The sequence below is a fragment of the Rhea americana genome, unplaced genomic scaffold (assembly GCF_003343005.1).
Source record: "Rhea americana isolate MKP2758 unplaced genomic scaffold, rheAme1 scaffold_2, whole genome shotgun sequence".
Taxonomy (NCBI): Eukaryota; Metazoa; Chordata; class Aves; order Rheiformes; family Rheidae; genus Rhea; species Rhea americana.
The window spans coordinates 13,552,805-13,580,768 of record NW_028186149.1 but is presented as its reverse complement, the minus strand read 5'-3'; the positions used below and the strand labels follow the sequence as shown (position 1 = coordinate 13,580,768).

General features: G+C 37.3%; 2 protein-coding genes across 8 annotated transcripts in view; both read left to right on the top strand.

The window, feature by feature from the left end:
* KYAT3 (kynurenine aminotransferase 3) overlaps positions 1-25,542 on the top strand; it is a 36,587-nt gene extending 11,045 nt beyond the window's left edge. For 2 of the 7 annotated variants that reach the window (XM_085303526.1, XM_085303523.1), the window contains exons 2-14: positions 2,344-2,444; positions 5,473-5,531; positions 6,798-6,942; positions 10,010-10,159; positions 11,500-11,586; positions 13,170-13,295; positions 13,378-13,498; positions 17,491-17,567; positions 18,616-18,705; positions 19,346-19,532; positions 20,571-20,644; positions 21,097-21,183; positions 22,619-25,542. In XM_085303526.1, coding sequence (XP_085159652.1) covers positions 2,346-2,444; positions 5,473-5,531; positions 6,798-6,942; positions 10,010-10,159; positions 11,500-11,586; positions 13,170-13,295; positions 13,378-13,498; positions 17,491-17,567; positions 18,616-18,705; positions 19,346-19,532; positions 20,571-20,644; positions 21,097-21,183; positions 22,619-22,681 — 1,365 coding nt within the window. In that variant the 5' untranslated portion in view covers positions 2,344-2,345 and the 3' untranslated portion in view covers positions 22,682-25,542. Of the gene's footprint in view, positions 1-2,212; positions 2,305-2,343; positions 2,445-4,388; positions 4,409-5,472; positions 5,532-6,797; positions 6,943-10,009; positions 10,160-11,499; positions 11,587-13,169; positions 13,296-13,377; positions 13,499-17,490; positions 17,568-18,615; positions 18,706-19,345; positions 19,533-20,570; positions 20,645-21,096; positions 21,184-22,618 lie in introns of those variants that run through there. The other 5 variants (XM_085303527.1, XM_085303528.1, XM_085303524.1 and 2 more) reach the window with 4 other exon arrangements.
* Positions 25,543-27,720: 2,178 nt separating this feature from the next.
* Positions 27,721-27,964, top strand: part of GTF2B (general transcription factor IIB) — a 23,159-nt gene continuing 22,915 nt past the window's right edge. Inside the window, exon 1 of the mRNA XM_085303521.1 lies at positions 27,721-27,813. Coding sequence (XP_085159647.1) covers positions 27,797-27,813 — 17 coding nt within the window. The 5' untranslated portion in view covers positions 27,721-27,796. The remainder of the gene's footprint in view (positions 27,814-27,964) is intronic.

Sequence of the window (27,964 nt, the reverse complement as noted above, 5' to 3'; positions counted from 1 at the left end):
GTGCTGGCGCGACGCCGGCGGGCGGGCAGGCGTCCTCGGAAGCGCGGTGCTAAATGCAAATGCCAAAAGGGGCCGTAGCGGCGCGGGGAAGGCAAAAGCGCCACAGCCTGGTCCCGCTGCTCAGCCCACGTTGTGAAACGCTCGTTGCTGCTTGCTCAGTTTTTTCCTTTCCATGGAGGCTGTGGAAGAGGAAATAACAAAACGTTGTCTAGGATGACAGGCCCTTCACACACACACACACAAGCTTTTAAGTTAGCAGTGGGATACTTTAAGGATGCTTTGAGTATGAGCCGGGTATTAGCAGCACTTTTCTTGGCTTGATTAGTGAGCTGTTACCTTTACATGGTAGAAAAAAGTTTTGAAGAGGACTCAGCAGGATGGCACCCTCTCTTTCTGCAGAGCTTGCATCCTCCAGGCACATGCACGTGAAGGTACAAGCTTTCAAACACTAAACGAAGTTCAGCTGAGACATGATATGCTTCTAAGTTTACATATCTGACAAATATTAAATATAACACAGGTGGAACAGTGATTAAATGTGCATTATTGTGGAGTCTGAATGACTTACCTTGTTTCTAGGAACCACAACTGGAAGGTTTTACCTGTGTTGCAGAAGCACTGTATGAGCTAAATGATTGTTAGTATGCAGATTTCCCACCTGAACATCCAGGGAGTTCCCATCACAAAGTTTTCCTATACCTTCCAGTCTAGTTTAATTTGTCAAATCTCGTGATCACAGACTCTTAAACTGGATTTCCAGCCAGAATGAAAAACACTAGACCCACTAAAAAGCTTTTACCATATTGACCTCTCTGACAGTGCGCTTTCCTTCTCACTCTCCAACAAAAAAGGAAGCTGCRAGAGTAGTTGTTTTTCCTCTTTCTTTCTCTTGCATATTAACTTTTTTTTTTCCCTCTATGGAAGTTCAAGTATGATTGCCAGAAGGACTGAATATGAGTAAAACTGAATGATTTCAGAACTTTGAAAATCAGAATGAGGTGAAAAATATTCCTAGCTGTAAATTTCTGACCTTAACAGGCATTACTCTTGGTCAAAAAGCCATTGTCTGATCCCAAGTCTACTGAAATAAAGACTTTAATAAGGCTAGGAAAGAAAAATATAATGCTCTTTCATTCTCTTACAAAAAGACCAGTGCATTTTCTATGTGTGAAGAATCTTACAAGTTTTTAAAAAGAATTTAAGGAGGGTTTGAAACACCTCTGTAGCTTCTAGTGCAGTGTAACTTCACTGTGCTGTAAGAAATTATCCATCTTGATGGGAACAACGATAGGTCAGACGTTATAAGCTGTCTCATGCTGAGCAAAGTCATTGACTTTGCTTCTTGCTCATTTTTTTCCTTTCCATGGAGGCTATGGAAGAGGAAATAACAAAACATTGTTTAGGATTACAGGTCCTTCACGTACACAAGCTTTTAAGTCATTGACAGTATATACATACTTAATGTATATACTGATCTTACTAAACAGATATATTTTCTGTCTTTAACAATATCTGCTGACTAGTGTCAGAGATTTAATTRCTGTTCATTTGGTTAGCCATCTGGGCCAGCAGAGTTAAGGAAATTACTATTTTTTCTTGTGAAGGAAGTGTCAATGAATTATTTTCAGCTTGCCATACAATGGAATTGCATGGTATTTTGAAGGTTTAAGTGAGTTACCCAGAATGCCTATTCGTAGATAGTACTGTGTGAGAAAGATCCTAGTCTCACAGTTGAGACTGAGTTTGTAGCACTAGAATAAGAGAAAGGCAAAATCAAATTTTTTAAAAACCTAACTTATTTGATAAGACATCATTAACAKTTTCTAAATAAGGAGCCTTTTTTTATTAACTCACTTTTAAAATGTGAAGAACACTTTCTGGTTCAGTTGAAACACTTGATTGAACACTGTTTTGAAACACTTGGAAATGGAAACTGATTTTAAATATGTTTTTTTTTATTGTGCTCTTTTTATATTGTTTTTGAATTGGCCACTTTGATATCAAATTTTATTACATGAATACAGTTTCACACCAATTCTAATAGAGACTTCAACCTTTAATTGCAATTAGTCTTTGTTTTCATTCAAGGAAAAAGTCAGTGCTGGCAAATAGAGGAAAGCTTCCTCAGAAACATTCTACAGCCCTATCAGTTAAAAAGTTTCATCTTCTATATTTAGATATGTGATAAGGTAATAATTTTCTAGAACTGATTTCAATGAAAGAAAATCACTGAAGGGAAGAGAAAGAAAGATCTGAGCATTTAAAATTGCCCATTGATGTGCAGGAAAGTCATTCGTGGGATATGTAAGTATTTTTCGGTTTACTTATTTAATTATTATGCAGGCATGCTTTTTGCTTCACGAAGCTTCCGTTGCCTTGGCATTAGAACACACTTACTACCCTCAGCTTGGCCTTCCAAATCCATCAGGTTTTCAGCCTTTGAAGTAAGTATCATCAACTTCACAAATTAAACTATTTAATGTAATATTTATTTTAGAGATGGACTGATTTTGTAATGTTACCAGTAAATACACATTAGATTGGGCCCTACTTTGGTTTTGAATTGATTTTTGCCAGGCAGTTTAAAATTTGTTGATCCTATGTGAGAGAGTCTACAAAACTTTGCTTTCTATAGCTATATTTTCTTTATTTCTTGTTATATTGTTCCAACATTTAATAGCTAGACCAAAATAAGTTATTCAAATCAGTCGAATATTTAACTTTAAAAGCACAATGGAATTTGGTGATTATTACTGTGTGTATATCTTTCCAACTTTAAAGTTGGAGAATAAACTTTATTTTATACAGACTCATCTTAATTTCCTAGACTAATTGCTTATGAGACTGAGTAAGTTCATTTTAAGTCTTCCAGTTCTGTTGAAAGAAAACAGAGCTTTRCAACATGATGAATAGTCGGAGGTCAGAAACTTCATGTAGAATTTTGGAATATAAATTGCATTCCCAGTTCAGAGCAAGAGTTCACCTAGTCAATGATCTGTGTCAACTAAGGCACATATCAGATCCTCCAGAACAAATGTGCAGACCTTTACACGGGACAGTTAGAACATAGGTTGCCCAGAGGAGAAGTTTTCTTTTAACACGCAAGCCACTTCTGAGGTCGAGTTTTGCCTGAGTGAGCTTTTCATATGCTGTAAGTATTTGTGAGCTCTTTAATGTAGCTGGATGGTCTCGCTTATCATGACCTTAACCCTTTTTCTCTTTTTCTTTCTTCCTTTTTTTTTTCTTTTTGGCTTTTAAAAATTCTCTTAAGCTCTTGGCTTCAATTGTAGCTTTTGCCGATGAATTTTGCAACTTAATTATGCACCATGTAAAAGTATTTGCTTCTGTCAGTATTAAACTGCCATTCACTTTGACCACAAGTTTCTTTGTATTATGCAGAAARGTAAATAGGAGCAGCATGTGATTTTCTGTCCAAAGTGATCAGCGTTAGGGAAAGCAGAAAGTCATAGAGCTAGATCTTGATGGGGAAATGGCTCGCCTGGTTAAACTAATCGAGATGCTAGCCTGTATCTAAAAATGGCTTGAAGATTATCAAGTGATGACATAACTGGACCAAAACAAAAAAGAATCCTAAGAATTCTCATGACCTTCTGGAAGAAAGAATTCTACTTAACAAGTCATTTCTAAAATGTCAGCTAATTGGTTGACTTTCTCAAAGTAAAGGAATGAGCTGGACCTAAGCCTCATTCAAGCTGGCTCTGTGGAAGCCTGAAAACTAACACAGCTCCAGCTATTTTGTTCCATAACTAGTTTCAAGATAAAAGAAAAAATAAGCAAGAAGGCTTGAATCAAACTAACTTAAAATAGTATGAGAGCTACATTAGACAAAGTCTTATTTTATTTGTCAATATATTTTAACTAAGGAAGGTTACTTAATRTAGTTAATATTTACCTTATCTTTAGTGATAAAAGTCCTGCAGTTGATAAACCTTTGGCTTTTATCAAATTAAAACAACTTCAAGAAGAGTTACCCACAGAGAATTCTCATTACTAACTAGAAAGATTCAGGATGAGACTTTTTACTCCTTGTAGTGTGAGTAGTCTAGCATGTGAAAAGGGGGAGAGCTCGCAGAGTGATACCTGAGTTACTGATTTTGAATAGTACAGCCAGATATTAATCATATTTAATGGATATCARCGCTGAATTCATCTTTTAAATGTGGATATTTCTGAGTAGATGCAATTCAGGTTACCTAGTAAGAGCTCCTTCTTAACCATGGTGTGTGTCTTGTGTCAAGAATTACAAATTCAGCTATCCAGTTGTCCTAAATGGATTGTTTTCTTCCTGAGGACAAATGGGAAGTATTCTGTGCTTGATTCCTCTGGTGTTTGTGTATCACAGACTAGGTCAGAATCAGATCCTCAGAGAAGACATGAGAACAGAGAAGTATGTTAATTTTATAGCTTCCTATTCTTCAAATTATTGTGTATATGGTAACTTCATTGCCAAAACAGGTAAACGTATACCTGCAAAACACCTCTGTTATGAGTCATTCCCACTGATTCAAAGTTGAGACTTTGTAATGGTAACTGAATGTTTTTCTTTCTCAAATAGAAGCTAGAGTATGCTTTCTGAGTCTTTCAGACAACAATAGTAGCTAACAGTGGTAAAAGTCACTATAATCAGTAGTCTGACTGAAAGGCATAGGAACATCTGGAGTATTGAGTATCAGGGATTGATTTGTCTAATGAATTTCTTTCCAGTGTCAGGCTAGCTTACAACGATAGGAATGTGCTGCTTTATTTTTTTGTTTGCACATGCAAATAAATCTGAGAACGTTTTTTCTAACTTTTTTTTTAAGCTTAAAAATACCAGAAATGTCAGTCTATTTTTGTCTGTCTTTATAGGGAGGATTCARTGAAGATCTTTTTTAAATTAGTTTGCTAAGAGTTTAATTGAAGAACTGAATATATAGCAAAACTTAGATTCTAATGCGGTTTTGCCATTTTGCAAATAAATATTTAAATGTTTTAACAGTCTGAATGAAAATACAAAATGTCTTTCCTATTTTCCAGTTACTCATCAGTTTTACAAAGATAATTACATAGAAAAGAGGCTTTCCAAACTGGATTTGGCCAGAAATAACTCAGTCTTTAAGTCTTTAGTGTATCATAAAAAAAGAATGTACAAACCATATTTTTTTCTTTCTAGGTCATCTCTTAAAGCTTTTGCGGTAAATTATGCCACTGCTCCAACCTTGTTCTAAGTTCAGTGGGTTTAGATAATAATGAATGAGAATTTGGGCCATATTTATGTATTTTCATGTTAGTCTGAATTCAAGGTATTATAGAAGCTTTGATGAAAGACTATAGTTTTAAATAACTACTGAATTCAGCTGGCAATGRTATATTTGAAAAAGAATGAAGGAGAGTTTGTCATGCAGAATCCAACAAGATAGCACTTTGTCTTTCTTAACAAAATTCTTCTGTGTGTTTATTTTGATCTTGCAGACAATGCCCTTCAAACACAAAAACACAAGACGTATTGAAGGCCTTGATAGCAGTGTGTGGTAAGTAAAAGAAAAATTTCAGAATTTCAGTAAATTTCAGAAAACGTCTTTGGCTGATATATTTTCTTTCTGAATTGATAATTATTGCCGATAAGCATCACAAAGGTGTATATAGCAGTTGCTGTCTCTGCTGAAATATATTTGGCACCTGCTTAAAGGACAGAAGCAATGAAACATTCTGTTAAATTTGTAAATTACTTCTTTTTCTTGAGCTTTAACTATTAGGCTTCTGGATATCTAGTGAAAAAGACAAGTATAACTCTTGGATATGGTGGTATAGCAGACTTTCGAATTTACRTATTAATTTTGTTAAACAGTGTATTTCAGTTATTCTTACTTTGTTGAAAACATGAATAGGACTTTTTTTTAACCACTATACTTGTCTTTATAATATGTCCCATTATTTTTAGTATACCGTTTCCTAGGTATTAAATTAGTCTCAAATCAGTATTAAATACATCACTGACAAAAATGGGATTTTGGTAGTTGGATAACAGCACCGTATTAGGCTTGCATTAGTTGTGCGTATGTGTATATATACACACACCAGTTGTGTGTGTGTGTGTGTGTGTAACACACAGAAGGTGCTTTGGTCATCCTGCTTCAGATTTATTTTTAGCAATTTCTATTTATTTTACAGAATTGTGAAGCTATTTTTTTTGTGTGTGTGTGTAACTCTTGCTAAAATTTGGGTAGTTAGGAAAGAGTAAAATGCAAAACTTACCTATGAATGAAGGAAAAATATTTGATCAAGAATTCTGAAGTTAGTTTTTGGCAGGGTACTAGGAACAGTTAGTGAACAACCTGAAACAATCCACTGCCTAAAATCTGTCTCTCAAAAAAATAGAATTTACAATGCTGTGAGATGACTGGATAGCTTAAATAGCACCTTCATTTGACAGAATCTAGCCTTTAAATCATTTTATGTGCCTGTTCTAATTAGGTTTACCTCATCTTGCAAGGAAGATAGTGTTGACTTTCTGCTTTTATGCAGGGTTACTATTTGTTTATATGTGTGTCCATCTGAACACAGTTTTGCTGGAAAGAAAGTTGTCGTGTGGATGTAGAAAATAAACCTTGTTTAGGTTCCCTCTGACTCCTGTGGTTGYTTAATATTGTCCTAGTGTCAATGTCAGCACTCTTTATTTGAAGCTGTTTCCCCTGCTCTGAATTTGGCAATCTGGAACACTTCTTCTTGCCTTTTAATGCTGATGATGGAAAAGATTTATTTTGTATGTCAAATTTAGAACTTTGTTTTCCCTTTAGGGTTGAACTTACAAAGGTGGCAGCAGATCCCTCAATTGTGAATCTTGGTCAAGGCCTTCCTGATATATCCCCTCCCAGCTATGTTAAAGAAGAGCTGGCAAAGGCAGCAGCAGTTGACAGATTGAACCAGTACACACGGAGTTCTGTAAGTACTGTGGAATTTGAGAACTCAAGCACAGTGGGTCTTACATTGTAGAAGAATCTAAGACTTTGCTTTAGATCAATTATATCCATAGTTCCTACTCTGAAATTTAGTTTCTTCAGTAGATTTAGCAGCTACTGACTAACATCCTCTATTTAGGGTTCTTTAAGGCAGAATCCTTCAGCAAGATCAATATGGTAGTGTGCCTGTAGAGTAGATTGTCACTGAAGATTGATACTAAGTCTATTCACAACACAAAGTATATAAATTGTACATTTACCTCTGATTTTGCTCAATATAAACATTAATCTGTAGGATCATAGTCTTTGTTATTCTCCCAAAACAGGATATTAAAGAAGATTATTGCTCTGGTTTAGTATGACCACTTCCTCGTCCTATTTGGTTTGTCTTTCTCAAATTTTGTACTAAAGATAAACCATGTTGCCCAACTGAGAATGATGTGTCAGGTTTGCTACAAGATCCTAGAGAATCTGTTTAAATACAATCTAATATGTTTCTAGAGGACTGTGTTATGCAGCAACGAGTAGGAAGGCATTGTTGTGTAGACCTGGTAAACCAGTGACTGGGTAGGTAGTTATGGAGTTGTTGTTTGTGTATTTTGCCATAGCTTTTTGCCTATTCTCTGAAATTTTGCATGCATGAGAACTGACATGGAACAGTGAGGGCCAGCAGCACCTGGAGGGACAGGGAGCTGAGTACACTAACACAGCTGGCAGGGCAGAGGCCTCACCAGCCAAGACCCAGTCCCACAGCACCTGAGCAAGGCAAACGGCAGGCCCAGAGATGGCAGCTGAGATCAGCCCAGGCAAGTGTATGGTGATGAGGTCAAGCCAGGAAGTCAGTCTGCAGGTCAGGATAACGCCTGATGACAGCAACCGAGGTCAAATACACTSCAGTGATCACCAGGCAGATCCATGGTTACAAGGCAGGTCCAAGGTCAAGTCAAGGAGTCAGTCCACAGGTCAAGGACTGCATCAGCACAGGCAAGCTGGAGACCAGCACTCTACAGTWTAGCTCAAGCAGGGACTGATGGCCCCGAGTTGAGGCCAGCCAGGGCCAGTAAGACCTGTTAGTGCGTTCAGGGTTCTGACAAGAGTGGAGAAAAAAAATCCTGACTGAGTGCAGTCTTATTACCATCCTACTTTGGGTCACTTTGTTTGTAGAGAAGCTATAGCTTCTCTACAAGATAAATATATGTATAATTTGAAAGTATAAAATAATTGTTTAATGGCTGACACATGCACACAAAAGATAGCTGGGGTTTAATGAACTTCTAGACTAAACATTAGTATGTTCACCACCCCTAATAAGACACCTGAAAAGTCTTTGCTGGCCGTGCAGGCTTCACTGAGGAGAAGAGTGAGTCTCCACAGCTCCCTGCTCTGGAAGGGATCCTGTGTTGCTGATTTGCCATCATCCCCAGAAATTGTCAGCACTAATGACACTGGATGTTTTTTTTTACTTTACAGTTTTATACCTTTCCATGTTGAGTTTTTGACTTTCTAACAATCCTCATCCCAATAGTCATATGTCTGTCTGTAATTTTACCTTTCTTATCTTTTTTGAGAGCTTCTTAAAGCTCTTTCTCACCATCTAACAATTTCCTTAGAAGTCTGGGCAATGTTATGGAGGAACTGTGGTGCAGGGAGAGAGGTTACAGAGAGCATTGCCTACAGTCTCTTCCAACAAATATCTGCTGACTGATTCACCCCCCCCAAATTTTCCTAATCATATGTATGTACAATTTTTCCAATGCATGCAATTATTCAGTTTTTCTGTTGCTTTGCTCCTTATTCCCAAACAATTGGTAATTCTCATGATAATTATGAGCATTTGCAGAAATATTATACTATTGATAGAAATTTTAGAGGAATTTTTACCAATACTCACATCTTCAGCTTTTGAACTTCCTCTAAACCTTCTGCACTGGTAAAGTTTTTGAGCTATCCACAATATTTGTGGATAGCAARTATGGGAGGGACAAATGTGTGTGATGCACATCCATCTGATAACTGAGGCGTTGTCTCAACTTCTGCAGCCCTTACACTTCTCATTGACTGTACAGCTATGGCCTGTAGAATGACCTCGCGTGACTTGRGTGGTGCAACATTCCTGTGTAGTTGACACACTCATGGCAAGAAGTAGCTGTCATTTGAAKCAACAGTGATTGGCAAGCTTTAATTTATGATAATGTTTTTGTTTACAAAAGGGTTCAAAATTTTATGCCTTCAGTGTTCAATATTTTAGAGAAGGATTTTTGTTATAGCTGCATTTCTTTTAATTGAGCAGCTTTTTCTCTTTATACCAAATATCCAAAAAAAGAAAAAAAATTCACAACAGGAAACCTGTAGTCTTCCTGAGTAAACAGAGCTGTGCCTTCTTGTTTCCATACTGCATATGAGCTTTATTTCCTGTTTGTTTTCTTGTTCTTTGCAAAGAATACAGTAACCTTTGTGATCCTGTAGGGGACACAAATGGAAATGGTGCTCTGAGATTTGGCATATCATTATTTGAATTATCATTCTGCTCATAAGTGCTGTGTATCAGCAGTCCATAAACAGAATTGAAAGATTTCCCTTGTGCCAAAGAATTTTTAGTTGGGAGAAAGGGAAATAAATGGAAACAGCTTCAGAGAGAGACATGGGCAGATAGGAAGGAGATTCCTAAGAGGATGAGGATGAAGTGATGTGAAAGCATTTTCTCCTCTCCTTTTGTCCCATGTTCCAGCTCTTTTTTTGGCTGCTTGGAGCTATCCTGAAATGTGATGATAAGACAGAAATTGAAAAGCATCAGAATTACAAGGAATTTCCTAGTAGAATTGCTGAAATTGAACCCACTTTYCCTCCCCAACATGCAAAAATTTCTTTAAGGCACACTACCTTTTAAAACCCACTAACACTGAAGGCCCATCTTGTATTTTTCTATTTTAAGATGTATTATTTTGATAGATGTGAAAAAATCAAACATGGGCCTTATGCATTGTCAGTAACACCTGGCTTCCTGCTTAAAGAAGAACACATCAGTCACTTGCATTTCTTTGTTTTAAAAGGGGCATCCATCGCTGGTGAAAGTCTTGTCTCAGGTGTATGAGAGAGTTTGTGGAAGGAAGATTGACCCTCTCACAGATATCTTGGTGACAGTGGGAGCTTTTGGATCTCTCTTTAATACAGTTCAGGCGTTAATTGAAGAGGGAGATGAAGTAAGTTTTTATTAGAAATATTTACTTACAGAAATGAGAATTTGTCTATTTTTTTTTCATTTGCGTTTTGTCAGGACTGCTTTTTGAACTCTGTTAATTTGATTTGTTGCAGAAAGTAATTCAGACCTATGTAAGTCTATCTTTCAGTTTCAGAAGCTGTGGTCAGGAGGTGTTGGATGTCTTCCCTACCATTGATCAGCTAACAAACCCCTTCATACTTACAATACCTGTAGCAGTTTCTATATCACTCTTACTGTTTGGTGACAGAACACTCCCTGAGTTCTTGTTTGAAAAAACTTGTAGGTTGTTGTTTGCAACAGAAAAATAAGTCTAGCACAAAGTATTTGTAGTGTTTAAATAACCATTGTAGATCAAGTATATTTTGGACTATTGCATGGTAACAGCGTAAGAGGGGAACAAGTATACATTTTTAAAAAAATGATAATTTATTTACTGTATTAACTGTGATGATTCATTCCTTCACTGCTGATCTCTGCTTCTTTGCTAATGATATGAAAAGTCATTTTAGGGCGGATATTTCCTTAACTCTGCAGTGGACAAGAGGTTTTTCTTTTGTCATGCATTTTACTTTCAGTCTTTTGCTGGTTTCACTTTTGTAATACATTCTCATCTGTATCTTCCCTTTCATCTCTGTTGCTCTGATATTCACTTTTTTATGGTTGTCTGCTATTGGCCTTTGTTTTTTTCATTTTCCTTTTACATAGGGCTAGCCTCTATAATTTTTTTTAATGTGTCCTCTTTTCCTACATGAAAATTTTCTTCTGATAAACTTTTAAGTCTTTAGCTGTTCTTCTGGGACTTGTAGATACTTGGAAATATTGAACYAGTGTGTCCAGCTGTCATTGGACGTGATAGGACAGTGTGCCCTAAATATGTGTATTTACTGCGAAAGAATAGTACTGGAGGCTTCATAGTAGAACCAGTGTGTTCAGAACGAAACCTCACATCCTATGTAGCATGTGCATACTTATTTTCACCTGGAATTTCATGCATGGAATTAGGGCAGCCTGCTGTGGCTCAACCATTTGCCATTATTATCATTCATCTTTGCCTCCTTGTCCCTTCCCATCTGCCTGTACGATGAACCACTCCTAGTATCATATGCTAAAAACTGTACTGTATAAGAACTGTATCTGTTGTCTAGAATGAGTAGTACTAGTCACTAGTGTGATGTTCTAACAGAAGGAACATTTGCAATGTTAGATCAGAATGGAGTGCAAGAAATACTACCAAATTATGTTACCAAAATAAATCTTAAAATATGATGGTATTGTGCACTGCAATTTCTTTSTTTCTGATACTGATGGTTATTATTTCAGGTAATAATAATAGAGCCATTTTTTGACTGTTATGAACCAATGGTAAAGATGGCGGGTGCAAAGCCTGTTTTTATCCCTTTGAGAAATGTGAGTAGCTTTTAAAAAAATGTTTATCCTATAAAATTTCTCTTTTATACTTGATAAAGTTATATATGAACACCTTGTAGGAGATGCTCTTTTGTATAGTTTTTCATAATACACAATTGTATTAAAATGAGATAAATTTCTATAGTGTAAATCTGAGGTGATAATAATCCAAAACATTACAGATAGAATATTTTATTAGTGTAGGAAAAGATAGGGCATTGTTTCTCATCTATTTTAATTTGTGCGTTCTGAAAGCTGATCAAGATTGTTTTTTGGATGCAATCAGAGAAAGGTTTTCATTGCAAATAAGGGAAGAGTGATCGCATATCAGTGCAGTTTGTGTATCTGCTGTTCTTTAAAAGATTTGATTTCTGATTCATTCAGCAACTCCTATAATGACAGAATATCATTTCTTTTCCAAAATCTGCTTCCTAAGTTAAGAGCGATCATGCAGTAGACAGATGTACTAGAATTACTGATTGTCTATTGCTAAAAGGGAATAATTTTTGTATGGATTGATTTTTAAAGAGTGACTTCACTGATAAATCTGTTAGCTGGCTGTTGTGAAAGGAGCAGAAAGCTTCAGTTTTCTGGAACAATCCAGGGTGGTGGGATCAGAGCAAGCACGTGTTGCTCTGCAYGCTAGGGAAGCTGCTGTGCTGGCACGCTAGCAAAGAGAAGAGGCAGAGCTGACACCATCTGGTTGCTTGGTACCGCTGACATCATGCTGGAAGCTTGCAGGGATTGTTCTGGACACGGTGTTGATACTGTTGCTGTTGGCTTGGGTAACTGGCAGCCTTGCTTCCTGGCCAAGGGGCTCTTTGGGTTGGACTGTTGCATGAACACTGTGAAATCAGAAGAACATGTCTCCAGGAATGCAGTGGGAGTAGGTGAGACTATTCTGGGTGCCCTTCTGCTAGGTTGCTTTGAATGTAATAGGATTCCTTCATGTATTCCTTTTGTTTCACACCCTTGTCTTGCAGTAACATGTGAGTGTCAGAAAGTTAGTAYAGCCACGGTCTTTACTCTCTACAGAAACTGACCCAAACTTCTGTCATCCTCATGTGATATCACAGAAACTCTAGAGCCTGAGTGGCTCATATTTTTAACTCTTTGGCTATTTCCTTGTGGAAAGGAAAGGAGGAAGGGAAGACCTGAAGTTCTGGTCCAGTGATGATCAATCCTTTTAGTCAAGCAGCACACACTTTTCTAGTGCCTAGGAAGGCCTAATACTTGTTGTAATTAAACTAGACTTCCTGCATTACATGCTATGTGGTCAGTGTGTATGTAACCAGATCCTGGAAAACTAGCTACTCACGGCATATGTGATAAATAGTGTGAGGATAACCTTACCTATTCCTGGGGGAGSCCTAAGACAGACAGTAGCTAAGAGAGGACTGCTGCTGTCACTGTAATTTATCTTGTTCTTAGCTGCAAGCTCCTCTTGAGATAGCAGGGCAGACTGAAGAAGTTAGCATATGTGGTTAGGGGACAGGATCTGAGGGGCCATTAAGTTGGGCATCTCTGTTTAGATTGTAAYGTGTGTGGTATTCAAGTAATGCTTATGTTTATTCTTATTTTAGAAGAAAAATGATGGAAACTCTGCATCTAGTGCTGATTGGGTCTTAGATCCCACTGAACTTGCAAGCAAATTTAATTCCAAAACAAAAGCAATTATTCTGAATACCCCGCACAACCCTATAGGCAAGGTAAGAATCCTGTTTTAACATTGCTGTAATTTCAGAGTATGCCTTGAATAATGTGATTAATACATTGACCGTTGCATCCCAGGTATTTACCAGAGAAGAGCTCCAGGTGATAGCTGATCTCTGTATTAAATATGATACCCTGTGCATCAGTGATGAGGTGTATGAATGGATGGTCTACAAAGGAAAAAAACACATTAAAATAGGTACTGATTTTTGTGACATCTTAGAGGTGGATGTGAAATGGTGTCATAAATATGCCTCTCAGAAATAATGGTTGGTGCAAGAAGATCAAAGTTAAAGCTTTGTATATTTTAAAATGATTCGACTCTAACAAGAAGAGCTCTGCCCTTTTCTCAACAATATTTTGAAGAGTAAGGATAGAATTTCCAAAAGCTCTGAAGTGACTTAGGAGCAGACATCCATAGAAACCAGTGGGACTGATACTCATAAATCAGTTATGATCAATTGAGTAATATTCAATTGCTTTGTTGCCATGACAAGTTTAGCTGCTGTTCATGTATGTATGCTGGACCGTGCTTTGCTACAGAACTAATAAAAGAACAGGAGTTAAACCAGAGATAATCAAGGAGGGAAATGTGTAATGAGGAAACGCCATTATTTTTGCTCCACTCAAAAAAAAAAATGAAAAGGGGTATAAAGTGAAAGATTGTGGAGAGACAGTGCACTAACGTTGTCCGAGATATAGAGACGATGTTAAAGTAATGGACATTGCAATTGATGAGTCCCTCTGTGGGCAGTGTGAAAGTATTATAAAGTCAGTATTGTTATAAGGCTAAAGCACCATCGCAAGGACAAGCCAGAAAACCAATCATGCTGTCGTGTCCGCGACCCTCGTGTTGTTTTACCTCTTAATGCCTTATCCAGGTTCCACTGCAGTTAATGGAATTACTCCCATTGATCCAGAAGGGTGGATTCTTCCTAACTTCCTTCCCCATCCTGCGAACATGTGCCATGTTAGTGCAGTGTATGTAACACATATCCTACGTATGTAGCACTGTAGCTACATGTGCTACAGTAAAGCGTATGTGTAAAAGTTTATACAGTTGGGGTCTTAGTTGGGATCTGTTGATGTATTTGAGCTGACTGAAGTACAAGACTTCTTTCTTACATGTGCAGACATTTCATTTCTGAAGGCATCATCTTGCATGAACTATCTTTTAAGAAATACTTATGGTCATAGTGAGGCAGATAGCAGTGTACAACAGAGCCATCTAGTTAAGATTAAACAATAAAATCAAAAGGGATAAATATGCCTTAGCTTTTTTTCCTGTCTAGGCCACTGATCGAATGCTGAGTAACTTTGTTGCTCAGCTTCAACTCCCTCTCTCTATAAYGACAATAAAAGAAACTCTTCATTAGTGAGGGCTATAGTGGAAGTGTCACTGTAAAAACTTTCTTATAAATAATAACAAGCAAATTGTATCTAAATGGCTTGGAATGCTTACTCAGTCAGCTACATAATGCTGACCATCAGCTGCAGTACAGATTGTATTGACTATGTGCAGGCTCTGAGTCTGTTGGAAGTGCCTAATTTCACAGATGATGTGGTGGCTTGATAGTGATTCCTTCCACAAGACCTTCAGACATGGAGGAAAGGGCACATTTTGGCTATATTCATGTAATAGAAAGTGATCTGTGTCAGACTATCCCAACAAGTTACCACAGTAGCAGACTATGGGTGACTTATCTTCTTCCAATTACAAAGTAAAATGAATTAGCTTAAAGCTTTCTTCATGGGCTTAACAGGTGGTTCATACAAATAGCTTTCCTCAGAACCAAAATGTCTGTGAGTGGTTTAAGGTAATTTGTTTTCCTTTGCAATTGGGAACAGGCCTGAACACTCATGTTGTCAGTTAAACTTTGTCTCAGTGGGCAGCTGGTGAGTTCTTAAGATAAATTTGTCATTAATATCAATGTTATCATTTTAATGCTTTAAACCAAATCATTTCCAATTGAGCAAAAGGCATTCTGTAGTTTAGTGTAGAATGGAAACCCCCCCCCACACGCACTTTTGATGATAATGCAAGCTAAAGCTTGGATAGTTAGGCAGCTGGGTTTAGGAACATACTCTCTAATAGACCCCATAAAATTATCTTTAAATTTGTTGTTAAAATGACCATAAAACTTTCAGGGTAGAACTGTAGATGATAATATTATTCCAGTAAAAGAAATAAGATCTACTCTTGTTAACATTTATTTCTTAGATTTTGTAAGTTTACATGAGGATAACACAAGAAAAAATGAAGATATTTCATGGTTTAGAAGCTCCAGTGTTTCTATATTAACCTTGATGTATTCCATCAAATGCAGTGGCATCTCTTTTGTGAGAGATCCAAAATGGATATTGCATCAATTTGCAGTGTGATGGTAGTTCTTTAATATAATTTAGCAGGGGTTGCAGATCATAAAATCAGCATAGTCTTTGCTGTCACTGAGGTAGTTTTCTCTAGTGTAAAATGCTTCATCATGTCTCTCATTTGACTTCTGTAAAACTGTAAAGCTCCTGTAAGTAATGATTAAAGTTGCGCTGGCACATTTAAAGATCCCGTGTTGTATCTGAGGATTCTGAACAAACATCCCAGCAAGCTGAGTGCCAGCCCTGCTTAACAGGCTTATATGTTAACAGATTTTGTTAGTTTGTTAGTTTTTAAATTCTGGTCAGAGTTAATTATATTGCCATATAATGGTGCTGCCATTTGGTGAGGAAGCATTTCCCTATCTATTTAAAACTTAATGCTTGCAAAAGGGATGGAGCTACTTTTCCCCCTGCACCATTCTGCTGCTGCTATTGTTTGAAATGCTCTTGCATTCTGTCTCCAAGGCTGAATTCCTATGACTGTGTGGCAAAACAGTCTTGCTAGAGGGCATTCGCTTTGAAATTCAATTCTTTTTAGAGTCTGTGAGAACTAGTTTGGTTGACTTTAGGAAGTTGTGTATAAATACTCTTGACTTAGCTAACTAGAAGATGCAGGTGTTTTAAGTACCTTTTTGTTTTCAAGGTCACCAGGCAGTTGAGTGAATATGGGTGGGCTAAGAGGAACATGAGTCTTTTCTGCTAAATATTTTGTTTCTCTTCTTGGCAAGTGTGTTCAACAAAATACAAAACATGTTTTCAAATAAGCGCAACAATTTATGTCTAATGCAGATAACTGCTACAAAAACTTCCTCTGAAAGGTAGTGTTTTTGCCTAGAATACCTTTGTCCCATTCTTCTGGAATACCTTTGTCCCATGGTCTCCCTAGAGAGAGGATTTAACATTTGAGATTCATTGGTAACGGTTCTAGTATACAAATGTGGTAGAACCCAGTGCTGTTGACCACTTTTATTGCTGTAACTTTATGACCTCATCTGACTTTGTGTGTCTGGATTAATCTGTTTCTTTCAAAAATTAATTATGTTAAAGAATCCAACTAGAGCTTCCATGAGGCAGTGTACAGAAAAAAAACCCTGCAACTGCATGCAGAGACCTTTGCTCTGTCATCTCCCTTGAAAGGAAACAAAGATTTTTGTTTGCTAGCAGATACAAACACAGAGACAGGCCTCCATGTGTCCTTCAGTCCTTGCAGATAGTTGCTTTTATTACTTGAAAATGCTATGCCTGTTCAAATTGTATAACAAAACTTATTATCTTTGTTCTACCTGCTCGTTTTCTGTTTGTTGTGGCATTAGGTGCTAGGTTAGAGATCTTCATAATTCTTTTTCTCTTTCTGATTTCTGAAACATCCAATGACACAGAATTGTTTGCTGGACAATTCTATTAAAATGACTGGCAGTGACTGAATTAATGTTGTATGTGGTGCTTATTATCAGGCACCAGAAATAACACTATATTGAGATGAAGGGTAGCCACTTCTCAGATCATATCTTTCTTATGAAAAATTGTGAATCTTAGTTGAGGATAACTACCATGTACTTTTCACTGACTGTGCCTTTTCTTATTTTCTACCTTTTCTCCCTCCTTTCATTAATTCTCACCTTAGTTTCATGCCAAAATACCTTGGCCTATATATTCCTTCTCATTTGTTACAGTTACAATTTTAGAATATTCTCACTGCTTGCTTAATATGCTGCACAGCTATATCAGGATATTGCAGTTCTTTGGGGTAGTACAGTTTTTCTAATTATGTGGAATAGTGAGTACACTTGTAACCAATTAATTTTAATTTATTTACAGCTACTTTGCCAGGTATGTGGGAAAGAACAGTAACTATAGGAAGTGCTGGAAAAACATACAGTGTAACTGGCTGGAAGGTAAGAAGAATGAATGCAAGAGTTTTGTTATATAAATAACAGAATGCATTCTATCACACTTTAAAAAATCACTATTTTTGTGGCCTGTCTTTTGAAAGCTTCTGTCAAATCTATGTCTCTCAAAAACTGAAGATAATATTCAGTTGGAACAACAGTCTATTTTGAAGATCCATATTTTAACCATGTTCTTACTGCTTTATAAATAAGCTGTTATGAGAAAAAATGTAAAAAATTATCAACACCATCTGATTTGTTCAAAAACAGTCAAGATTCTAGGAGAAGACATGGGTATTATCATATTTTAACTTTGCAGTTTTGTGGTGATATTTCCAGATTGTGATAATGGTTATTTTAATTATATTATTAAAATAACTATCTGATTATTTCCATAAATCAGTTAACTGTGTAACAGACTGTTATTGTACACTCAAGTATTTTATCTCACAAAAACTGAATGTGTGATAAATTATWATGCTACATTTCAGAATGGTCTAAATCTGCAAAATCTTTAATAATAATTTACTTGACTTTAAAATACGTTTTAGAAATCAAATGTAACCGTTTAACCATTTGGCTGCTAAACTCTTCATCATTTTTGTTCAGACTGAGCCATGACATGCTGTATCTGAGTTTGATTTGGTATAAATTCTGTTTGATTCAGTGATGAGCTGTTGGTTTGTGCTCAGAATAGCTTTTGCCCATGAGCCTATGATATGGAAAGATTCTAAAATAATTAGGGACAATATTCCTAATAAGTGCTTGGTTTGATTTCTAATCCTCGTTGTAAAAAGAGTTACAAGTTTTCTCAGTACCCTTTGAGAGAAGGGGATGAGTGAAATTTTAACTGTTGTCTTGTATCTAGAATTTCTTAATGGTATCACTCGGCAACCTTGTGTAAACCAGCTCTTTACTGAATTCTTTATTGAAACAACTTGACTTCCAATTCTTAAAATAGAAAACATTGAGAGATCTGCTAACTTTAATATATTTGTTAATTCCAAATAACACCATTGCTTTAAGTATAACATATGCATGTTTTCTCCCTTAGCTTGGTTGGTCTATTGGCCCTCCACATCTGATAAAGCATTTGCAAGTTGTTCAGCAAAATACACTGTATACTTGTGCAACTCCATTACAGGTAGGTACAGATGGAGCAGATTAGATAATTTTCATATAGCACCTGGCATAAACCTGTAGGCATTACCATGATAAAATGCTGACCGTAACAATGAATTTTGAGCTGTCAAAATATATGTTCTGGGGTACTGGAAGAGAAGACAAATTTGATCATCTGACCAAACATTTAGAAAAAAGACCAGTCTTGCATCTTCATTCATCTATGAACCGTTCCTTGCATGAAACATGGCAGTATTAGCGGTTTCCTGGGAAATATAAATAAAGGTGATTGCAGTAAGGTTTTGGGTTGCTGAAAATTACTTTTATCAACTAGATCACAAATTATTTACTAGTACTCTATGATATATTATTAGTAATAGTTAAAACTAAGCTTAGCTCTATTTAGATTGTAGACTCTTGTGGCAAGGACTGTCACGTCTGTGTTTGATTAGGACCTAGCAAATAATAGGGCACTTTCGGTATTACTACAGCACAAAGTAAAAAAACAATTAGACATTTGGCTATAGCCTGTCTAATTTAATGTGCTGATTTTCTTAATGAGAGACAGATCAAGGCAAAATCCACATGATTTCATTAGGAGGTGCCAGAGTGTCCATGGGTGTACTGAGTGTACATGAGCATTTTGAACATTGTATTTGCAGGAGGCTTTGGCACGAGCTTTTTGGACAGACTATAAACGCATGGATGACCCAGACTGCTATTTTAACTCACTGTCTCGAGAGCTGGAAGGCAAGCGTGATCGGATGGCTCAGCTATTTCAAGAAGCTGGACTGAAGCCTCTCATTCCAGATGGAGGATACTTTATGATTGTTGATATTTCTACCTTAAGTTAGTAAAAAAGTTTATTAAATGGGATGGAAAGCAAATATTAAGATGAAAATGCAACTTTCATTTTAAACTATGTTCTCATTTCATTTTCTCATAACATTGTCAGAAGTACTAATTGAGACTGAAATTTTCTGTGTGGCCTTAGCTTGGAGGTAGATTTTATAAGCTTCATCAAAACCTTCGTGATTCTAACTACTGTCCTTGTTTTACAAAGCTTTTGCAAGGTTTCGGAGATGTGCAAGTAGGAAGGGTAAAGGAGATTGTGAAAATATTTCTAGTTTTGCAAGTTCTTTGATTATGAAAAAATTTGGGAGGCAGGTGTCTGGCTTAATATCCTGGGTTTGTACCATTTGCACTTTCACTTTTCTTTCTTTTTTTTCCCCTTAATCTGAAGTCATATGTTGAACTGTCTTTAAGGCGTTACGATTTTTAAACATTGTTAGATCCCACCAAAATTTACAAATCTCTTTGGAAATTCAGACTGTGGTAACTCTGGAGGAAGAATTCCATCAGAGGAATGGTTTCTTGTTGGATATTTTTCACCGACTGATTTTAATGTCACTTATCATTCACATAAAAATGTTTAAACAAAGCTGAGCCTGACAATGCTATCATGATGTCAGAAAACTGTAGATGCTCCCATTTTACAGAGGCTGCTGTTTTACAGATGGGAGAATTGCAGCAGTAGCAGTGATTATTGCTGTCCATGTTGTGCGAAAAGGATACCCTTCAGCACTCTCCAACTCCGGGTCCCTTAATCATCCAGACTTGTTGACTTCTAGGAGTATTACATTGTTTTCTTCCAAGCTATATCTCTGATTTTGCTTTTTATGGAGAGCAAGTGCTCAGATCAGAGTGAGAAAGATGCACATCTGTTGGCCTGGTTTAATCTTTATAACATATTTTTAATTGTATTTTTTTAATAAAAGCATATGTCTTTGTTCTTAATATTCACTATAATAAAGTGTTGTTAGTGAATGYCTTTGCACTAGAGGGGAAAAAAAACAAACATGCTTGTTTTCTATTTATTTTTTTTAGATGTGGATCTCTCTGATGTGGAGGAGAATCAACCTTATGATTATAAATTCATCAAATGGATGATAACATCTAAGGTATGGTGTCTTAGTCATACTCTAAAGTTTTAGAAATGCTTGCCTACTGGAAGCAACAGAAGTGTAACTGTACTTATTAAATAATGTAGTAGAGATACTACATTCAAAATATTGTTTGCTGTTTATGCTACCTGCTGGAAATGATGTGGCTAAAATATTGCTGAGTATGCTGAAAATGTACTCTGTAGGTTTGTGTTAACTTTTGTTAACAGCTTTTGTTCTTTCTGCATACTTAAATGCTAGTTGTAGACAAGTACCTTTGAACTGTTTTGTCTAAGAAAAGTGACTTGAATTTAGTTAAGCATAGCTTTGCATGCAAAATCCAACCTAGTCTCTCACTTGAATGTAGAGAGAGTGAGTTCTGGAAAATGGAATGGTAAAATCATCATATTTGAAGCTGATTTTTTTTTAATCTGTGTATAATAAACAAATATTTCTATTTTATTCTTCAGAAACTTTCAGCAATTCCTCTTTCAATATTCTGTGGTCCTGAGACAAAAGCGCAATTTGAAAAATATATACGTTTTTGCTTCATTAAGGTAAACTTGTGTCCTAGAAACATTAATTGATTTTTATTTTTTGAATATAAAAATCTGCAATAGGCAGCTTGTTACATTTTTTCCGAGGATCTCCTGAGTTTTATAATTTTAGCTGCAGAAAGTTAGCTTGGTGTAAAATTCAATATAAGTAGCTTCAAGTATCTTTTTGCTGAGGGACTGTAAGTCCTAATTGTGGGTGACATGGTTAAGAAGGGCAACAGGAGGAAAACTGGGTTAGTAAGCCTTTTTTAGTTTGTTCTGTTGTTTTAAAAACATTCTTGGCCAGTGGTGACAATGAGAGTGGATGACACAGATATCTCATGATATCTATTAAGATGACTTCTATAATCCACGATAAGGAATAATTTTTTATAGCAGTGAGTTTATACCTCATGTCCCATCAGTTTCAAACAACAAAACAAATCATTAAATAGGTGAGCTTCACGCTTAGCTCACTTATCTGAAAATAAACAATGTTTTAAATAAGCTCCAAATCACAAAAGAAAATAAAGACACAAAAAAGGAATCTTGTGCCTTTTTTTCAAAGAGGACAGAATTGCCAAATAGTGAGCTGGCTGACTCTTGTCATTTTGTGAGCACCTCCTTTTCCCATACTGTTCTTCCTCCTGTTTACCCATTTATTGAGTCTGTTTTTGAAAGTACCAAAAAATTTTAGGGGCAGGTACATAAACTTTGGTAAACCTGCTTCCCTAAGATCTTACTCTTACTGTTCTGTCACAGAGTCGTCATAATGGCACATGTGCCAGCCCCTTAACTGTTCCATGTACAGGTCAGAGCCTTAGCTTGGACCACTAATGAAGGGGAGTTTCTGCTTGTGTTATTAAGTTCTTATGATGAGGTGTAAAGGTTATAATATAAACTGAGTCGATAACAACCAGGATGAAACCTGGTAATTGTAGACATGCCTTGCCTGTGAGCTCTAATCATGCCAAGTTAAAGGCTACTTGTATGACTAACCAGTTGTAGCCAAGCCACAGAACTGGCCAGGGGATAGGTCACCCATATTTAGAGGGATTATGTTTAAACAGTTCACAGCATAGCTTTGTTGTATGGAGATTTAAAAAATCCTAACTAAAGATTACCAAACTATGCATAGCCTAGTGTAGAGCAGCCAAGATTATTACTGCATAAATGCCAGACATTTACGTAAAAAGTGTCCACTTCCATTAAATTTGATAATGTGAATGCTGAGGAAATTCTTTTTAACAAATACACCTGAAAAAAATATTTGCAAGGTATTAACATTGAATTCTTTGTGTTGTCTAGATTTGTAGCTATAACTGTTAATGGAAAACTGACTATTTGGGATATTTACATGATGCAAACGAAAACTGCCAAATACTGATTTCATGACTGCTACTCTGTTTTCAAGAACTCTCTACTTAAAATAAGAGTGATATTCCTTGTTTTGCAGAAAGACAGCACACTAGATGCAGCTGAAGCGATCCTGAAGAACTGGAATAAACAGATAGCTTGATAACTATACATATGTTTTTTATCAACTCTTCACTGATATAATTGTCTTACGCTAGGGCTTTTTATTGCAGATTTAAGAACAAATTACTTAGTACAGAATTAATTTGACATTGTAATAATTTCGTGCTGCCACCTGCTGAGGAGTTAAAACAATGATTTACTCAATGTGTGTAATGCGATTCAGAGGTTGTTTTCAGTTTTTTCAAATTCATTGACCTTTTTCCAAAATAATCTACAGGCTCCACATCTCTTGCTGAAAAGCAAAGATTTCTAGGATTCTGGGTAAAATAAGTGCATTATATAGGTATTTTAAGGCTGACAAGAAAAAAGGGAGGGGTTTTTGGTGTGAGATACTATAGAAACTAGGAGTAAGATTTGAACATTGTGCCTTATAAGACCTAATAGTCAGCAGTGCAGGAAAACTAAGATATGCTTCAGAATAGATAATTGTATTGACTTCTACTATGATTATTTCAAGCTCAATGGATAAGGAATTATTTCAGAAGAGATCAACGTGGAGAAATCCTGTTCAGTTGCCTCTTCCTTGAGCTGTCTCTGTGATCCATCTGTGGATGGTTTTCCTACCAGCAGAAGCAATCAAGATAGGTTGCCTTTTAAGGGTATATGTTGTATTCTCCATGTTTTTTCGTTCTCCCACAGACCCTCTGACAAAAAGTTGGAACAAATTCAGTACCTAATTCTGCAAATATCTTGCTCATTCTGTAGTCATATAGCTGGATCTAATTGAGTTCTATCGGTCTGTGATCATCACCAGGACCTAAAAAATAAATTATATGGGAACTAGATTGGGATAGCAGCTGTTAAGCTGCCTAAAGATGTCAGTACTACTTCTTGGTCTTGATCTTTCAGGAATCCAATGTCTGGGACTTCTGTTTTCTGTTTAGCTGTCCCACACTGCCATCCCCCAAACCTCACCAGAAAAAAAGTTGCTTAGTATTTTTCAGGGTAGGTATAATCTCTGTGTAGAAAAATCAAATTGATAATTAAAATAACTTAACTGAAATTCCCTCAGGGATTTCATAGAAAAATTCCTAACTAAATCCTCAGAATTTCCAGGAGTAACTATTGTTATAAAACAGTAAAATTCTCTCAAATATACACTGTATTTTGCACAGTCTTTAAAATGTCTTTGTGTAAATTGCACCTGGAAGTTGTGCTGTTGCAGGAGCTAGAGGGCATTGTGACAATCCGTTGAGCTGAGTGATAACTTGGGCAAGGGGAATGCTTCTGTTTGTAACATGTATAAACAACTGGTTTATTTTGAAATGATTCTGCAAGTGTTCCATTCCAAAGGCCTATTGGAGTAGGAAAAGTACACTAAGGCACCTGCCTCTTTCATTGCAAAGTAAATTCTCATAAAATTAAAAAAATCTTTGCTAACATAAATACATGTTTGAAGCATAGGCTTCTGTAAAATGTTTTTAGATGTGATAATCTGAATCAGAACTTCCTAATGTCTTAGCCTCTTAAATGATACAAAATAATAAAATATTTGGTATTTAGCTTCCTGTCCTTGAATTGAGTGTCTCTCAATACAATTAAACCTTATGCAAGTAAATATAATTTTCATCATTATAACTTAAAAGGGAGTTTCAAATATAATTGCACCATGCTTCTCTTGAAAATAATAGCTACAGAACACAATCCACTGAATATTTTTTTAAATCCTATTATTTCTACAATTTCAGATTTCCCTGAAATAGCATTTTGTTAGCATGTGAGCATACGTGTAATTGGGTGATGTGTCCTCACAATAGCTGTAAAGTGATAGAGTTTCTCCGTTCACCTCTCTGTACAATGCCTTCGTTGTCTCATAAAGAAGTCTCATTTCTTCATAAAGACTTGCTTTAACACTAAGATTATTGTTAATACTATTGCTTATGTTACCACCATTGGCAAATGGAACACCCTGTATAAAGTCAGTCTATGCATGAAAGAAAAGCTATATGCAGAGCTGAAAGTGAAATTATAAAAATATAGCAAAATATCTGTTTTTCCATTGTAACATTCTACTGCATTTTAAATACCTCATTCTAGCACACTACTAATTCACATGGTAAAGCATTGAATCTGATGGGACACACACGTGGCCTATGTTTAAAGATAGCTCTGCATAGGTCCAGAGCCCTACTGATGTTACAGGACCTACTTCACTTAGTTTTAATTTCTTTTTGCCTATTTTGTCCAGCTGCTGTAGTGTGCTAATCTTTTTGTTTCATCAAATAACTGAACCCATAAAATGCAGCATGGAGATAAATTGACATACCAAGCATAATTCAGCTGCCTTGGCTGTTTACTGTTTCCTTCATTTGCTCCTTTGAAGCATTTGACTGACATCTGCTATTTTAACAGAATGAATGTTGGCTAAATCAACAAAAGATTACAAAGGATCTTTAGACATATGAGTAAGACTGATCACTTGTTTTCATTAATGTACTGTGCATTGTGTTCATGAAGGCATCTGTGTATCCCATTGCACTATATCGTTGGAATGACGCTGATAATATTCGTAATGTGAGAATTGCAATTGAACTATCTATTTTTATCACTGACAGTAGCCCTCATGAGATACTTTGGATAAAATTGGAAAAAACGCCAGAATAAGCAGTTAAAAGATAAGTTTTGAAGTGGGATTATTCTTGTAACTATAGTGATGGGAAAGAACAAGTACAGCTAAGGACAGCAAGGTGAACTTTCTGTAAGTTATTAAAATGATCTGTTGTTGACAGAGACTTTATAGTAGTATTCCCATCTGCTACATCAACCACTTTTTTGGCTGCTTGTGGACAGAGAACTTGAAAAATTGCTGCAGACAGAGAATAAAGAAATGGTGAGATATGATCTGTCATACTTTTTGCAATATTGCTGAAAATGATTGTCTTTCTGGGCTGGAAATTAAACCCTTTAAATTCTAGTCAATGAGAAACAGGGTCAGGAGGGACCCACTGCTGACAGTGATCGTCAGCAGAAGATCTTTTTTGTAGAATAGATTATATGAGAAGCCAGGACAAATGTGGAAAGCTTCTTGGGACTGATGTGGCAGTGCTGATGTGGCACATCTGTTGCAGATACAGCTATGCACATATTTCAGAGGTTATGGGGAAACTTTTTAATATAGCAAGCTGTGTTCACATTGACAGAATGATTTTTTTCATTACCTTTTTAGTTTTATTGAGCACTGTGGAAAAGTCATTGCAAATGGAAAAAGAGAAACTATGTTTTAGTGTCTGTATATTTTAATAATTCAGCTTCCTTTTATTCCTAAGGCAAGGGTTTTTGAAATAAAAGGAATCTGTTTGCAAGTTTAAACTAGTCTGTTTTGAACTTGTGCAAGCACAATATTTAAATTCAGCACACTGCATTTCAGTCCAGTGTAGGTCTGAACAGGAACATTTTGGAAAGAAAAACATGCAGTCCATTTAAAATGAGAAATGAAAGGGCTTGTTTTGTTGCAGTTGTGGTTTAGAATCTTTATTTTTCTCTGTATTGAAACAGCTGATTTTCAAAATACTAATATTCAGTGGTGTATCAAGACTTTAATTTGGTAGGTCATTTAAATTAGTTTTGAAAATAAGCTTCTGGAGGTATTAGCTGCTCATGTTCTCTAAGTTATCAAGAGTATACTGAAAATCTGAAGACTGCAGCTTTTATATTATKAATTTATAATTTATAATAATTTGGTTATTATAAATAAAATATATTTTGTTAATTAAAAAAACCCTTCTTTTGGTAATAAAGAAAAGGCTCTTATTGTGACTCTTTTGTCCAAGGATTTTGTGGCAAAGGAGTAGATAAAGAGCCCTATGCAGAAAAGTGCTCATAAATTGTGTGATCATGAATTTGTTTATTAGTGAGTATTAAGTGAACTTTTCAACCTCACTAAGTTTCTTCTGCTAACAGATTGAAAAAGATTAATGTTTCATAGTGGAAAAAAAAGGTCCTAAGTAGTGTGAATAGTGCTTTATATCTCATTAATAGATTTTCAAGCCTGTAGCTGATTTACAGTTGTTCAGATATTTTCAAAACTGATCACTTTAAAGCATTGAAGTAATGGCACTTGCCTAGATCTGTAGACCCTCCTGTCTTATCCTTCTTTTTATTTTTCAGTGGGGAAAGGCTCATACCAAGTATGAGTAGGGGGTTTCCGCTGTTTTGCAGTTTGGGCTTGAAAAGCTGGAGTTGATGCTGCTCAACATGCAGACTGATTTTGCGTACAGATAATCTCTGGGGAATTAGAGTTCATCCAGAGTCCACTCTGCGGCACACGGTTTTGGGTTCGCAACGCTTCTCTTGGATTATTCCGTCTCCTTGGGCGGGTGTTTGCTGCTAAGGTGGATGTGAGGGGAGAGRAAGCAGGAGAGCTGACGGCACAGCGCAGGAGCGTGCAGGGTCTACACGGGGAAACGAGACAGCAGCAGCTGTGTGCGCGCGTCGGCCTCGGCGCGGCCCGCTCGCCCAGGGCTCCCCGGAGCCGCAGCAGCTGCCAGACACCTGCGAGTCCTGCAGAAAGAGCTCGTGTTTTTCTCCTGGGCAAGTCCTCCGAGTGGGACGGTGTGGGGAGACAGTCCCCACACGGGGTGTAAACCTTTCTTGTATTCCCCCTTATGGGAGTCAATCTGTGCTTGATCTCTGCCATGCAGTGCGGAAAACATGCGTGCCATCACTGCTTGTGTGCCAACGCCAGCGGTCCTGTTCAACTTATTTTCTCTGGTACTTGAGCAAGCTGCTGGAGTCAGCCCAGACACGGCCGAGCCAGGGGCAAGCCCCACGGGCAGCGCTGCTTTGGGCAGCGAGTGGCGAGAGCAGCCTGGGGGCAGGCGCTTGTCCTGCTGCTGCCCTCGGTGTCGGGCCGCCGCTTGTAGAAGCGGGAAGCTGCAGAACCCCCAGGGCCGGGGCTGGGCTGCGGCTCCGTCACCGAGAGGAACGGCGGCGACAAACGGCGGCGAACGCCTCCGAGACGCCGCTTCGCGCCCGCGTGTCCCTTCGCGCGGCCCGTAGCGAGCGCCGGCGCGGCCCCGCCCAGCCGCAGAGGGTAGATAAGGGGGAGCGGTGCGCGGCCGCGCGGCTTCTCGCAGGCGCTGCGGGGCGAGCGGAGATGGCGTCCACCAGCCGGTAAGGGAGGGACGGAGGGAGGCGGCCCGGCCGCCCGGCGCGGCGCGGCGCGGCGGAGGCCCCGCCATCTCTCCGCGGCTGCGGCGCAGCAGAGAAAATGGCCGCGTTGCCGCTGCCGCAGCCCGAGGGGCGCCGGCGGCCATCGCCGGTG